This window comes from Tachysurus fulvidraco, chromosome 22 (assembly GCF_022655615.1).
Source record: "Tachysurus fulvidraco isolate hzauxx_2018 chromosome 22, HZAU_PFXX_2.0, whole genome shotgun sequence".
In the NCBI taxonomy this organism is placed as follows: Eukaryota; Metazoa; Chordata; class Actinopteri; order Siluriformes; family Bagridae; genus Tachysurus; species Tachysurus fulvidraco.
This window is the reverse complement of record NC_062539.1, coordinates 3,740,840-3,755,629: the sequence shown is the minus strand read 5'-3', so window position 1 is coordinate 3,755,629 and position 14,790 is coordinate 3,740,840. Positions and strand designations below refer to the sequence as shown.

The window sequence follows — 14,790 nt, the reverse complement described above, 5'->3', positions numbered from 1 at the left end:
AAAAAATAAAAATCATTATGATTGTCAGCAAAGTTTTGGTTGCGTGACCGGATTGACATCAGACTACACTCCGTAAAGGGTCTGAGAACTGAGCCGTTATCAGTCCATGGTTTTGAAATTTCTTTATTTGATGGCGATGATGTTGAACGTGATCACAGTCTGTGGTTTCACCCGACACATGATTTTACTATTCCTGCTACTTCCATAGCACTAAATATTCACGGCTAGTAATAATAGTAATTTTTTAATTTTTAATCTGTTTTTTATATATTTTTTATTAGTTTTTTATTTTTAGATAAAATAATTGCACAGCAGGCACTTTAATGTGTTAGTATTATAATATAATATAATATAATATAATATAATTCTCAATTATTATTATTATTATTATTATTATTATTATTATTATTATTATTATTATTATATATTATTGATTTAATATGCATTTATTATATTACCAAAAATGAAACACAAAATGTTTTACCAGCCTTTAAATGGAATAATAAGCCGATTTGTGTCAGAATTTATAATTTTTTTTAAATTAAAATCTATTTATTTGTCCATAAATCCATTCTGATAACCGACTGATTCTTGTATCAACGTTGATATGATCATGTGGCATATTTTGATTTCAAAACATAAATATTGTTTTATTTTTTAATGTATTAATGTCTGGGGGGGGGGGTTTAGATGTATTTCTTTCGATTTAATAACAAAATTTTTTTTTTGGTGATTTTAATGATCTAAAGAATTACACTCGCTAACATCCAAATAAAGAAAATAGCAACCGATTTTTAAACAAATAGCATATTTTCGTGACTATAGGTATCAATTCCCGAGTCTTTACATAGTTGACATACTCTGTACTTGCGGCTGACGGAAAAAAAAAAATCATCAAGACACAGGTTTTCACTACGGAAGCTTGAGCCATTTTTACAAGCAGTGCTGCTGAGTATAGAGAAATGTTTTACATGGTCACTCTGAAAAAAAACAAACAAAAAAAAACCAAACAGAATCACTATTTTACAGAGAAGACGATATGAAAATAATCATATATTGGCACTTTTAACTCTGAATGGACGACGGTCGGAAATGACAAAGTATTTTAACACATCGATTCACTTTATAAATCTGTCACACTTTTATATAATTTCCAGATATGTAACGATCGTTGAGTCTCGTGAGAGAAAAAAATAGGAATATTTTTTAAAAGGAATTCTGCACTTTAACTGTGTTGGTGACTAATGACTACATCGAACGAAATGAAATGTGAGAGAGAAGAAAAGAGAGAGAGAGAGAGAGAGAGAGAGAGAGAGAGAGAGAGAGAAAGAGAGAGAACATAAGAGAAGAGAGCTAAAGTGAATACAAGAAAGAAAGCAAAACTCAGAGAGAATGAAAGAGAGAAAGGAGAAGAAAGGAGAGAGTAAAAAAAGAAAGAGAGAGAGAATGATGAGGATGATCTTGTCGATATTAAAGATGATGATGATATCGATGATGGTGTTGATGATGATGACGATGATGATGATGTTGACGATGATGATGATGAAGATGTTGTTGTCTTTCCCTAACTTTGAGAGTAACTTGTTGCCGTTTCTTATTTGTACCTTTCTGCTGTAACAGAGGAATAAAAGACGTGAGATATGCAGTTAGAGGAAAAGTTCATCCTTTTCGTTTAAAATCACACCTCAGGTGTTTTATTCCTTACACAGTCAGAATGTTCTGTGGTTTTTCTGCAACACAAGAAAACTGAATCACTGACAAAAAGCAATCTGATGCCTGATGACAGGAAGTTCTATATTTTTTAGCCGTATCTGGTGTTAGATGTTTGTAATCAGATTCCGCGGCCTGTTTGCACGTCGTCTGTTCCGACTCATCGCTGCTCTTACATCCTAATTTATTTGCAGTTATTTGTTAGTTATTAAAAAAGTAACACACGTCTGAAAGTTGTTCCAAGACTAAAAACGGATTGTGGGTCGTTTGAGATCAGATGTGTTTCCATCGGATTGGATCAAACCTTGAGAACATAGATGATGATGATGATGATAATTATATTTTGCACAGAATCTGATTTCTAGTGCTACTGTAACTTCCTGTGGTAAATTTGGCTTTAACAGTAACTTTCTGTGGTAAATTAAGCTTCTTCAATAACTTTCTGTGGTACATTTAGCTTTAACAGTAACTTTCTGTGGTAAATTTGGCTTTAACAGTAACTTTCTGTGGTAAATTTAGCTTTAACTAACTTTCTGTGGTAAATTATGCTTCTACAATAACTTTCTATGGTAAATTAAGCTTCTACTGTACCTGGTAGAAACCGAGACTAGCGGCGATGCTCTTAATGTAGCATTTGGAACAGATTTTCGAGCAAAATCCTAATTTATATGTTATGTGTCATGTATCATGTGTCATGTATCATGTCTTTGTTTCATTAACGGACAAATATTGATAATTAGACAGCCTCTTCAGTCGGTCCAGTGAGCGAGACCCCGAGGCTAGAGCAGGGTTTAATCAGAAAGGGGCGGATTTATGGGATCAGATTTGGAGTTGGCTCATCTAATCAGACGCTCAGGTCGGCAGGTTGAGGGTTGCGCTCTCGGCCTGGGGGCTGGACATGCGGATCTGTGAGCTGCTCTTGCTGAGGATGGAGAGCTGCGTCCCCCCGTTCACGCCGCTGCTCGCTAGCGAAGGGTGCCGCTGCTGCTTCAGGTCCACAGCAAAGTATCTGTTCACCGTCCAGCTGCGCCATTTCCTCTTGATCTCCGACTGCACCTTCAGGCAGAAACTTGAAAAGGTCATTTTTTAATGGACTCAGCTGCAAGGGTGTAACGCGCTCTCCCACCAGCCCGAACATGACATCATGCTCACAAAACTCTCCTCATGCAAAACACAGATCGGTGGAGAAAACAAGTGCAAGGACAAAATCCACTTCTATTGAAATACATAACAAATCTGTAGTTTTATTTAAACACATCCTAACAAATCTGAACAGTTTTAAACATCACAATCTTGCTACATTCAACATCACGATAATGAGAAATCCAACAAATTAGTATCTTTGGTGCAAACGTTGGGCTCAAAGTTCCAAGATTCTAGTAAATAACTCAGCTAGTCAGGCTAGTTAGCGATCTGCAAGATGACTAGCGCTGTGATAGGCCTGACATCGTTGACATCGGGGATCAAATTAGATGACGCTCTGGGAGTCTCACAGAGCAGACATAGCAAAACACTAAAGCACTGCCGCATCACTCTATTAAGCTAATTCCTTCTGGCTATACACTCATCAGCCAGTAGTCAAACAGCATTGTGATGTAACTGTTAACGAGGGTAAACAGACCAAAAGGATGAGGTTTAAATAAATAAACTGAGCACAGGATTTCTTTACCGATATTCAGGGTGGATTTTTTTCCTTTTTTTCTTTAGAAGTACGCTCAAGTCCATAGAGCTTGGCTAGGTGTTGCTAGCTAATTGCTAGCAATTAGCACTGTAATTATAATTGTAATTGTAATTGTAAAATATGATAATATTTGATATCTAATAATATAAGTTAAGTAAAAAATGTAATTGGCCATTTTCTACAGTTACACAGAAGATACAAGAGAAAAAGACAGAGACAACTGCACAAATCACAAGCATTATAATAGTCACAGATGACACACACACACACACAGAAAGAGAGAAGGCGACATTAAAGACATACCTCTCCGTTCAGGAAGCAGTACAGCACAGCCACCACAAAGCCCTGGAGAGAATCCGAGTGAGAATCAGAGTCAAGCACTAATCCCGGTGATCTCTGGGATCTGGTAAACGTGAGTAAAGCTACATCACGTCAACACTCGCACCAACACCTCATAGTAACACTGAGAGATTCATGTATCACACTGAATCAGAGCGAGCACGCTCTTCATAAAGGGAGGTTCGCTCCCTGAGCATGACTTGATTTCTTTGCAAGCTGGAAACGTCACTCAGGATAAATGTAAGCAGGCGCACTTTGTTTTTGTGTTTCCTTATAGCAGTTTGCACTTTTTTAAACCAAATCCATTGAAACTTGATTTGCAGTTGCATTGAACACATTGAGCTCGTGAGTTGTCTTTTAAGGACAAGTGGGTGAAAAAATTAATTTCAAAACAAAATTTGAAAAAAGAAAGAAAGAAATGAACTCATAATAAAAAAAATAATTAAAAAACCCTCAAATAAATAATAAAAAAATAATTACAGCATTACTATATTTTTATGATAAATTAATTAATTAACTATTTAACAACAACAACAATAATAATAATAATAATAATAATAATAATAATAATAACAATAAGTATTATTGTTATTATTATTATTATATTTGATCTTACTTTTTACCAGGAAAATGTTTAGTCTGTCATATAGAATCACGTATTATTATTATTCTTGTAGCTATTATTATTACATTTCGATGTATAACATATAAAACTATAATTAATATAATAATATAATATATAATTCTCACTATAATTTTATGAAAACCAAAACCAAAAAACAAACAATAAATAAATAAATACTTAATTTTTTATTTGACCTTAATAATTTGTGTTAATTAGACTTTTATAGATTATAGATAGTTTCACATTATTTTAATTTTATTCTTTTATTATTTTATATTACACAGTATGATCGGTTGGCTAACTGAAGGAAGAAAAGAAAGAACGAAAGACACAGGTTAAAAAATGATGTGCTTATTATTTATACTGATAAATACTTAACATATTCTCTTTACTGAAAGAAAGAAAGAAAGAAAGAAAGAAAGAAAGAAAGAAAGAAAGAAAGAAAGAAAGAAAGAAAGAAAAAGAACAAAAAATGTAATAAATGAAAGTAGGTCTAAGGTCGTTTACCTGGAAAGAGCCGAGTCCGAGCTCGAACACTAGTCGCTCCCGCTTGCTGACTTCTTCTGGGGAAAAGGCGAACACCGTGTAGTGAATCCCGAACAAAGGGATGAGCAGCAGTGTGGAGCGAGCCAACCTCCTGTACACACACACACACACACACACACACACACACACACACACACACATCAATCCACACACACTCCTACAACTATTCAATTCACAAGCAACACAATGTCGTTGGGCATAATGACTCATTTTAGTGAATCGACTCTTATGAATCAAAGGGTTCAAGTAATATAATACATACTGATACTTTATAGATAATTAAAAATAATAAAAGATAATTTAATGGACTTTTCTTTAGGACTGAGAAGAACCTGGATAAGCGGTAGAAGATGGATGGATGGAAGAACCCAAGTTATGTATTTATAGTTTTATTTCCTATAATACTTAATAAATAACAGATACTGCTGGACATAATTTCATGGCCGATTCTATGTCTTGCTTTTGGCGCGCGCACACACACACACACACACACACACACACACAGACACACACACAGACACACACACACACACACACACACACACACACACACACACACACACACACACACACACATAGTTTAACTAAAAGAGTACATCTTTTAGTGTGGTAAGGGATTCACCTAAAGAGTCAACTGAACTAAGGAATCAATTCACATAAAAAGAGTCAGTTAAAAAACAAATCTTTCATGAATCACACATCACTAGCTGAAATGGAAAACTCCAGAACACAGATATACACATTAGACACCAAAAGTAGCCCAAAAGCTAAATCTTTGTTAGCACTGAAGCCAACACTCAAGCCACGCATATGTAAGTGCACCCCATAGCCACATTAATAACATTGTCACTAAGCAGTTTTTTGCCTTAGTATTATTTATTAATAGATTTATTATTCATGTTAATGTTTTATTTCTTTATAATGTTTTTATTTATAACACGTTTTATATTTTATTAAGTTTTTCTCTAAAATATATCATGTTTTCTTAAAGACGTAATAGAAATAAGCTGTTTTTATGTTCAATTTCTCTGCAGAAAAACACATTGTGCCATCGAGTTTCTTCTACATGCTTCAATTCAAATGGTTTACAAACATCACCTTTTCTTTTGTATATGACAGTCTGACCTTAAATATTTACTCGTGTACTTGAGTTAATTAGAGTTACTCATTTGAAATAAAGCTAAATCTTAAGGAAATGAAACTTGAACATGGATAATTGCATGATATTATCAGCTCTCTATGCAACACTGAAAGTGCTCTCTGTGATCTGAGTTATACTGTATAGCATCAACCGCAACCGCCATGATAAACACTTATCGCTAATCAATTATCGCTAATCACTTATCGCTAATCACTTACTAATCACTAGTATTTTACATACAACGATCACATTTCCACTGAGTGTTTACAATTAAAGACAGACATCAGTGTTATTTTTGCAGAAACCCCAGATTACCCATGAAGGTAGCATGAAAAAGCTGCGTATGGTTTATCACAGGGTATCACAAACACACACACACACACACACACACACACACACACACACACACACACACACACACACACACACATACTGTACATACACACACACACTTACAGGGTGATGGTAGAAAGCTCTGACATCCTGCACGAATGCTGGACAGCCTGTGCGGGCTCACTGAAGCATTTCTGAGCACAGCTGCTAAACACGACAAAGACAACACAACAGACGACAAACACCTCTTTAGGACAAAATGAACACAGGACCAAACACACACACACACACACACACACACACACACACACACACACACACACACACACACACACACACACACACAGAATCCCCTTACACGTTTAGACACTTGTTAGACACTATTTATGCAGGAATACTGAAGAGTCTTTGTAAATAGACACATTTACAGTTCACCACACACACACACACGCACACAAATATACACACGCACGCAAACCGGTATTCAATCTTTCTGAGGACTTTCCTCTGATATATGGTTAACTCCAGCTGATTCATTGTAGGTAAACACCTAAACTTAACCCTAACCCTAATTATTCTCACTAATGAGTCAGAAATATTTAGGCTGTGAAGACATTTAGCTCTATTCTATCATTCTGGGGACATACGGTGAACACAAACATGCATAAGACACAATTGTGTACAGAGTGGACCGCACACAGGACTGCCTGCCAGAACGACTGAGTTCCAGCTCATCCCAAAGGAAGATATTCATTCATATCGCATCATCACAATGTCTTTTCTTACACTAAACCTTCTCAATCTTAAAACCTTACACCAGTCAGAACCTGTCGAACATGACATGCACAAAACACGAATAATCAGCCAATCACGTGCCTCAGAGCTGTACACAGTGCATGTGCATAGGAAATGTGTTGCCATGGCGACCAAGGCAGGCTTGCTTACAGGTAAATGCTGGACTCGTTCCCTCCAACATCTGGAGACTGCAGCTTCTGGACGAGGATGATGATGATCCCAATAAAGAGCACAAAGTTTATCTGATGGAAAAGAAGATAAAAGTCAATGTCTCAGTGACACAAAGGTTTACAATAATGCGATCGGTTTAATGTTATTGTTTCCATAGTAATAACATTTGAATTAAATCTGCCACACGACAGCGAAGATTACGGTTTCTAATTATACTTTATGGTTTCTAGGTGACCTGTCAAGCTGTAAGACTCTTTTTACTTATTAACTTAAATATAATGAAAAAAAAAGAGAGGCTAGTGAGGAAAAGATGCTTTACAGTTGTTAGATAGTGATTTTTAACAAGAACCAACATGTTTTGTGGACATTCCATAGCATTAGATGTAACAACACACAGATAAAAGAATAAACCTATGGGAGGAATAAAGCTTCACACTGAAGAACATTACACCATGCAGTCACTGAGAAGTCCTCTATCTACATTATTATCTACATATTCATCAGACATCAGGCATTTTAGACTTATTTTTTTTCAATGATATATATACATAAATATATTAATATATTAGAATATTTTTTAGACTTGTAATCCTACCATAATTGAAGTAACCACAGGTCCCTTGATCACCCACCAGAGGGCAGTGTGGTCATTCATATCCCAGCAACTGCAACAACACGATTAATCAATACAAACTAAAGCAATGTTTAATCTGATTCTTGTGATCATTTATTTTTCCTTAGAAATCCGAACCTGACACGATTTTCACTTTACAGGGCAATACTAATAAGACTTTCTGACGTTCGTATAAATATTACATACCCAGTGTTGTCAAAATGTAGCCGCAGAACCGCCCATATAGTCACGCAAATAGTTGGAGTGCCTGAAAAAAAGCAAACCCAAAGACAAAAGAAGACAAGTTACAAAGACACTTTATCTTAAACATATAAATAAATAAATGTGCCATGGCAATAAATGTGCCATTTTCATCACTATATATCTACACTATATATCTATAACAATATACATTACAGAAACAGGTTGGAGGGGGAAAAAATCAAATCAGATGTTTTCTACATTCTTAAATGCTGATAGAACCTGAAATCTCTTTCGTATATTATATCTCTACTTTTTCTAAACGATGTTCCAAGTCTTTTTACACCAACGGACTTTTCTATCTTCATCTATCTGTCATGTACTTTATTGGATTGTCGGCTTGCACTTGGTTCTTGTCTTGTACAAGGTTGCACACAAGCACTTTAATAACCATGAGGTTCATTTTTTCTTTTCTTTTTTTCTCGCTCTTTAGTTCTGTATTGTTTTATCCAGCTCAGTGTTTCATGTAGCACCAGAGACCTGGAGGAACTTTGTAAAATCTCACTGTGTATCTCAGCTATATATGTTCCAAATGACAAGAAAAGCCTCCTGACTTAGCAATAACAGGTGATTCCTTCTTATTCATCCCTAGTGGTTAAGATGTTGGGCTACCAATCTGAAGGTTTGGAGTTCAAACCCAGGTCCACCAAGCTGCCACTGTTGGACTCCTGAGCAAGGCCCTTAACCCTCAATTAGTCAGCTGTATAAAAATGAGATAATGTAAGTCGCTCTAGATATAAGGGTGTCTGCTAAATGCTGGAAATGTAAATGTATTCTGGATACTCTCATTACTCTCCTAGTAAATTAAGGATTAATAAAACATTATGGATATTCTAAGGCCAAAAGGATAACTGTTACTAATTAGTGAACAATGCACAAGCCATTAAAATAAAAAAGTTGTAGCCTACCCCAGCCGATGAGGGTGTACCAGTAAAAGTATCTCCTCTCCGGGAAGAAGGTCTCCACCAGCAGTGTGAAAAGATACAGGCCCTCTATGAACAGCCAGAAGTAGTTGGACATGACGCAGTAATGAAAGAACACCATCACCGTCTTGCACGCCACCTAGAGGCCGTTTCTCAGAGTTAGTGTCAGAGCACGTTTTACAGAGCATCCTCATTTATCTCCGTTTACTGCAGCAAACGGGAGTTTTCTTCCTCCGATATTTTCTTTGAATATAATAGATTATAAACTACAAAACAGAACACAGCAATAATCGAGAGCTATAACAATATAAACATTAACTACTAAATATAGTACATATAGTATATAAATATTAACACTGACTAAAGAATAACTTTGAAAAATAAAGGACATTATACATTTGAATAAAAATGAGATATGAATTGTTGGCGAGAGATTATAATCCGTGCGAATTGTGCATGTTTCGATCGAATGTGAAATTGTAATTGAATAATGTTTTAGATTAGATTATAAACGAAAAGTTACATTTCTGTATATAAAATCTACATAGAAAAAGAATGAGGTTTATTATAAAGAAAATATTTGGACCCTCTTCAAAGAAAATCCAAAAGTATCGTTTCTAAGACTTATTAAAACAAATCTTTTCATTGTCTGAGTTATCCAAATTATTATTATTATTATTATTATTATTATTATTATTATTATTATTTACGTATTTATTATTATTATTATTATTATTATTATTATTATTATTATTATTATTATTATGTATTTATTATTATTTATTTAATACAAATTTCATTTGTAACCTTTCAGCACTGTCAGTATGGACACCAACCTCATCTACATCACTCTAATGCTTTCTTTAATGTTCAAGGGTCAAGATTTCACACATACTGGTTTGAAAAACATCTAGTCTTTGTTTTTAGTTTTCAGAAAAAATCTCAGAGCACAGAAAATGACAATACATGTGAAGATTACTCTGAATAAAATAACAGGCCGGTATGAACAATAGTAATATTTGTATGAGATGGATTAAACTTCACTCGAGCGATGTAGTTCACTATCAGAGACAAATCCTCTTTAAGTATTTTGTCCGCAATGTTTTACACTTTCTTTTCGTTGTATAGTGGTAGAATTTATATTTAGCTAATTTTATTTGTTTAGTTCACATCCACATTGGGTTTTAAAGCCCAGTACAAGTGGAGATATTTGGAGCTCTAGGTGAAGATATAGATACAGTGTCATTGTGTTTCACCGCTAATACAGCTGCATGTTACATTAAAGGTTACTACGAATGGATAAAAAATTACAATGTCTCCTTCCTGGTTTGATTTAAGAACAATAAATCACATCTAGACTTTCTGTTAGGGGAAAGTGCATAATGAAAGGGACGCAGATGATGTGGGGCTGATGGGAAATGTAGTTCAGTGTTCAACAGCACTAACACACAGCTGATTATTTTTAGATGATATTTTTAGATTATTATCAGTTATTTCTTCTCATTCGATCGTTTATTTCTCACATATCCATGCGTAAAGCTCTTACCGTGTGCTCAAAACAGTGGTCGCTGTCCTCCTCAGCGTACAGCACCCCATCTTTAATGAAGACCGAGATGGCTCTCAGGATAAACGACACAAACAGGTTCATGTGGATGAAGTTCCTGGTGCAGTGCAGCTTCCTGTCAAAACCCCAAGAAAAGTCATGTCGAGTCACTTTATCGACTCAAAATTACGTCTACATTTACAACGACTCCGGAGCCGAGAAGAATAACATCAGCTAGGTAAAGAACTCTCCACTGGGGTTGGAGCGCATTTCATTGCAACTCCAGCTACAGCGAGCAGAATCAAATCAGAATCACTTTGAGAAAGGGGAGGACGAAAAATAGGCTGGCTTCCAAATGGCAGGATGAAATGTAATTTCCACTGTAGGAAAATCGAAGCTGAAATGGGATTGAGCCCTGGAGCCATTTCCCCAGTCTCTGCTATATATAAGATGTGATTAAGGCTTAGCAGAGCTTTTACTGACCTGAACCTGCAGAGGATGACCATGGCAGTTGTGAGGGATACCAGAGACGTGCTGTAGCCCACAGTGTACAGAGCCTTCACCGAGGGATAGTACGTATCCTGCACAGACAGGAAGTAACACGATGTAGCTTAGAGCTAATAATACTGAAATTACACACCTGTTTGGATCACAGACATTATTACTGTACACAAATAAAGGGTTCTTCTACTTCTTCTTCTTTTTCTTCTTCACTTCACAGCTGCACATTTTAGGCTAGATTAGAGTAAACAGAGTCAAGTCTCCATTACATACAATTCAGAAATGAATCCTAATCCCAGTTATCTTGTGTAATATCTTTACGTTTCTGGAATGCATGAAATGGGCTTATAAATAATTACAGAATTCCTTTTAAGGCACTTATTACATATAATAATAAAAGTAGTGAATTAAAAATATATCCTCTCCACACTGGATTTCAAATCTCTTGGCTTGGTTAGGTTTACAAAATAACACGCTGTGCTATTTTACAAGCTCATGAATAAAGACAGAGGAAGCCATAGTGTTAGATGTTTTTCAATCCTTGCCATCTTCTCACGCTTAAAGGCGGGGTCTTCGATCTTTGAGAAATGCTTCAGAAAACCGAGTCGGGCCGAATAATAAACAAAAATCGAAACAAACGTGTGGCCAATGAGCAGAAAGAGGCTGGGCTTGTCAATATGTGCGGAGAGAGTGTTCGGTGCGCATGTGTGACATTAGCAGAAAGCGGTTTTAACATCGACATGGAGGATAAGAACAAAGAAAGAAAGAGAAGAAAGACTTACGATAAGGACAAGAAGTAGGACGTGTTAATATAGGATCAGCTTTCCAGCGCGGGAGAGAACTGAAGGAGCAGGAAGTCGGCCACATATTCACAGGTTGGAGTTTCCCGAGTCAATAACTCCTGAGCTAAACGCTGTTACTACACAAATAACACCTCTTTTCTATCGTAGTAATGTAGAGAGGCAGCTACAACCGTGTTTTGTGTAGTAACAGCGTTTAGCTCAGGAGTTATTGACTCGGGAATCTCTACTTTACTTAAGACGCCGAGGCGCTTTTTTCCTTCTCGATAGGTGAGTAACGTTGGTTTTGCTTTGTTACACAGAACTAATATATGCCTTTGTCCTTTACATGATTATGCTTGTGTATTGTTTTTGCTTGTGTGTTTATCTGCAATCGTATCGTTCTTCCCTTCAGCTATGATAAAGACATGTTTCTTTCTGTTAGTCGCCTGGGTTACGTATGTATGTGTGGGGCGGAGCTATCGATACAGGGGTGGGACCCATTTGGGTAAGGGGCGTGTTTGTTTTGGTGATTTTATATGTCAACATTGGCTTTCAAATATCAGAGACCCTGCCTTTAAGTCAGTCTATCTGTTTATCTATCTAGTCTGTTTGTTTCTTTTTATCTTTACGTTACACCATATTAACCCCATACATCTGCTCCACTTCCCTGATTTTTAACGTGTGTTAATCCTGTTTTTTTTTTTTTTTTTTGTGTGTGTGTGTGTGTGTGTGTGTGTGTGTTTTAATGTATTGTACTCCTTTTCATTTTAGCCCAAACACACCGGCTTGGTGCCATTTTCCTCAGACAGACAAGCATCCACGTAATGCGGGTACGGCTCTGACCAGCCGTCCTCTGTACAATTCCTACTGATCTTCCCGGGCCCTGAGAACCGAAACAACCACAACTTAATCACTCTCACATGTTTCCACACTGTATCCAATGCTCCAATGTACCAAAACAGTGAAAATGATTCACCAAAAAAATGACTCACCTCCTTCAGGGCTCATGAACTCAAAGAGTTCAGGGCAGTTGACCACCACGATCTCGCCCAAGCTCGCCGCCTGCCAGCACGTCAGGTTATCCCATTCCCAAGCACAACCTGAAGGACAACAAGCACCTCCTTCAGTCGAATATAAAACACCATATGCAAGGCAAGTCATTTTAAAGTCATCACATCAATCTTTTCTTTTCGCCTCCATGGAAAAGAATCAATTAAATCCAGACCTGTACTTGCAAATTCATCTATTAGCGATTCATCTAGGAGCATGTGGGCTGCATATGGACATAAAAACATTTTAAACAGCCACTCTAGTCCTCTTGAAATGATAATAAGTATTAATAATGTAGATGGGTGGAGATTTTGAGCGATTGAAGCGTTTTCAACATTTTGTTGGTGTCCGAGAAGAGTCCTGACTTCACTGCGACGGAAACCTGACAATCAGTTTAAAACAACTGGTTTTCCATTTTGTTTGGTTTTAAAACAACAACAGAACAGCAACGATATTTTTATGTTCTTCCTCCAACTTTCACTTCCACACCCTTTGGTTGTAAACTGGTCCGAAGAGAATCACACAGAATTGAACAAAAATAAAAAAGATTAAAAATTGGCTAATATCGTTGGGGGGGGGGGCACAGTGGCTTAGTGGTTAGCACGATTCCCGCCTCCGCCTTGTGTGTGTGGAGTTTGCATGTTCTCCCCGTGCCTCGGGGGTTTCCTCTGGGTACTCCGGTTTCCTCCCCCAGTCCAAAGACATGCATGGTAGGTTGATTGGCATCTCTGGAAAATTGTCCGTAGTGTGTGAGTGAATGAGAGTGTGTGTGTGCCCTGTGATGGGTTGGCACTCCGTCCAAGGTGTATCCTGCCTCGATGCCCGATGATGCCTGAGATAGGCACAGGCTCCCCGTGACCCGAGAAGTTCGGATAAGCGGTAGAAAATGAATGAATGAATGAATGAATGAATAATATTGTTGGTAAGACATAGTCAAGAGTCATTTGTCTGCCATCTGATTAGTTGGTGATGGTTAGATGGATAGATGTTTTCTTTAAACACGATGCTGAAAATGAGTATCGTGATTTCCAACTATTGCATAAGACCATCGTTCAACTTTGCAATGCAGTTTGTCGCTTGCAGAATCTAACATCTCAGAACAGAGCGGCTCACGATTCAGAGAGGGATCCAAGTTTAAGTGAGCTTTAGTAGAGTTAACTGCTGATGTAGTCACACTCACAGGAACAGCCTTTAATGGTTCTGTGTAGAACTTTCAATCCAACAGAGAGAACAATTTAATGGAGCTAAAACCCATAAAGAAACTCAACCAACTTATGATTCCAGTTCACAAAAAAACATCAATGATGTTTGCTGCAGTAACATCTGGAAATATCAGGTGGGTAGAAGTTGGACCTGATCCTCCCCATCTTATCTGGAGTCAAAGCGAAATTTAACCCAGGTTGTATAGATAAGGGTATTGATAAGTGTGTCTGTTAGGGTTAGGGATTAGGGTTAGGGGTTAGGGGTTAGGGTTAGGGATTACGGTTAGGGGTTAGGGTTAGTGATTAGGGTTAGGGGTTAGGGTTAGTGGTTAGGGATTAGGGTTAGGGTTAGGGATTAGAGTTAGTGATTAGGGTTGGGGATTAGGGTTAGGGGTTAGGGCTAGGGATTAGGGATTAGGGTTAGGGATTAGGGTTAGGGTTAGGGATTAGGGTTAGAGATTAGGGTTAGGGTTAGGGAGTAGGATTAGGGTTAGGGATTAGGGTTAGGGTTAGGATTAGGGAGTAGGGTTAGGGATTAAGGTTAGGGTTAGGGATTAGGGATGTAGGATGAGTC

General features: G+C 37.1%; 1 protein-coding gene across 4 annotated transcripts in view; it reads right to left on the bottom strand.

Moving 5' to 3' along the window:
• Positions 1-685: 685 nt before the first annotated feature.
• The window catches only part of adcyap1r1a (adenylate cyclase activating polypeptide 1a (pituitary) receptor type I), a 29,670-nt gene continuing 15,565 nt past the window's right edge, over positions 686-14,790 (bottom strand). The window contains exons 4-15 of one of the 4 annotated variants that reach the window (XM_047806730.1): positions 12,957-13,064; positions 12,747-12,847; positions 11,165-11,262; positions 10,685-10,817; positions 9,124-9,277; positions 8,162-8,222; positions 7,937-8,006; positions 7,321-7,412; positions 6,499-6,582; positions 4,863-4,992; positions 3,695-3,736; positions 686-2,779 (exon numbers count right to left, since the gene is read on the bottom strand). In XM_047806730.1, coding sequence (XP_047662686.1) covers positions 2,555-2,779; positions 3,695-3,736; positions 4,863-4,992; positions 6,499-6,582; positions 7,321-7,412; positions 7,937-8,006; positions 8,162-8,222; positions 9,124-9,277; positions 10,685-10,817; positions 11,165-11,262; positions 12,747-12,847; positions 12,957-13,064 — 1,298 coding nt within the window. In that variant the 3' untranslated portion in view covers positions 686-2,554. The remainder of the gene's footprint in view (positions 2,780-3,694; positions 3,737-4,862; positions 4,993-6,498; positions 6,583-7,320; positions 7,413-7,936; positions 8,007-8,161; positions 8,223-9,123; positions 9,278-10,684; positions 10,818-11,164; positions 11,263-12,746; positions 12,848-12,956; positions 13,065-14,790) is intronic. The other 3 variants (XM_027166134.2, XM_047806731.1, XM_027166136.2) reach the window with 3 other exon arrangements.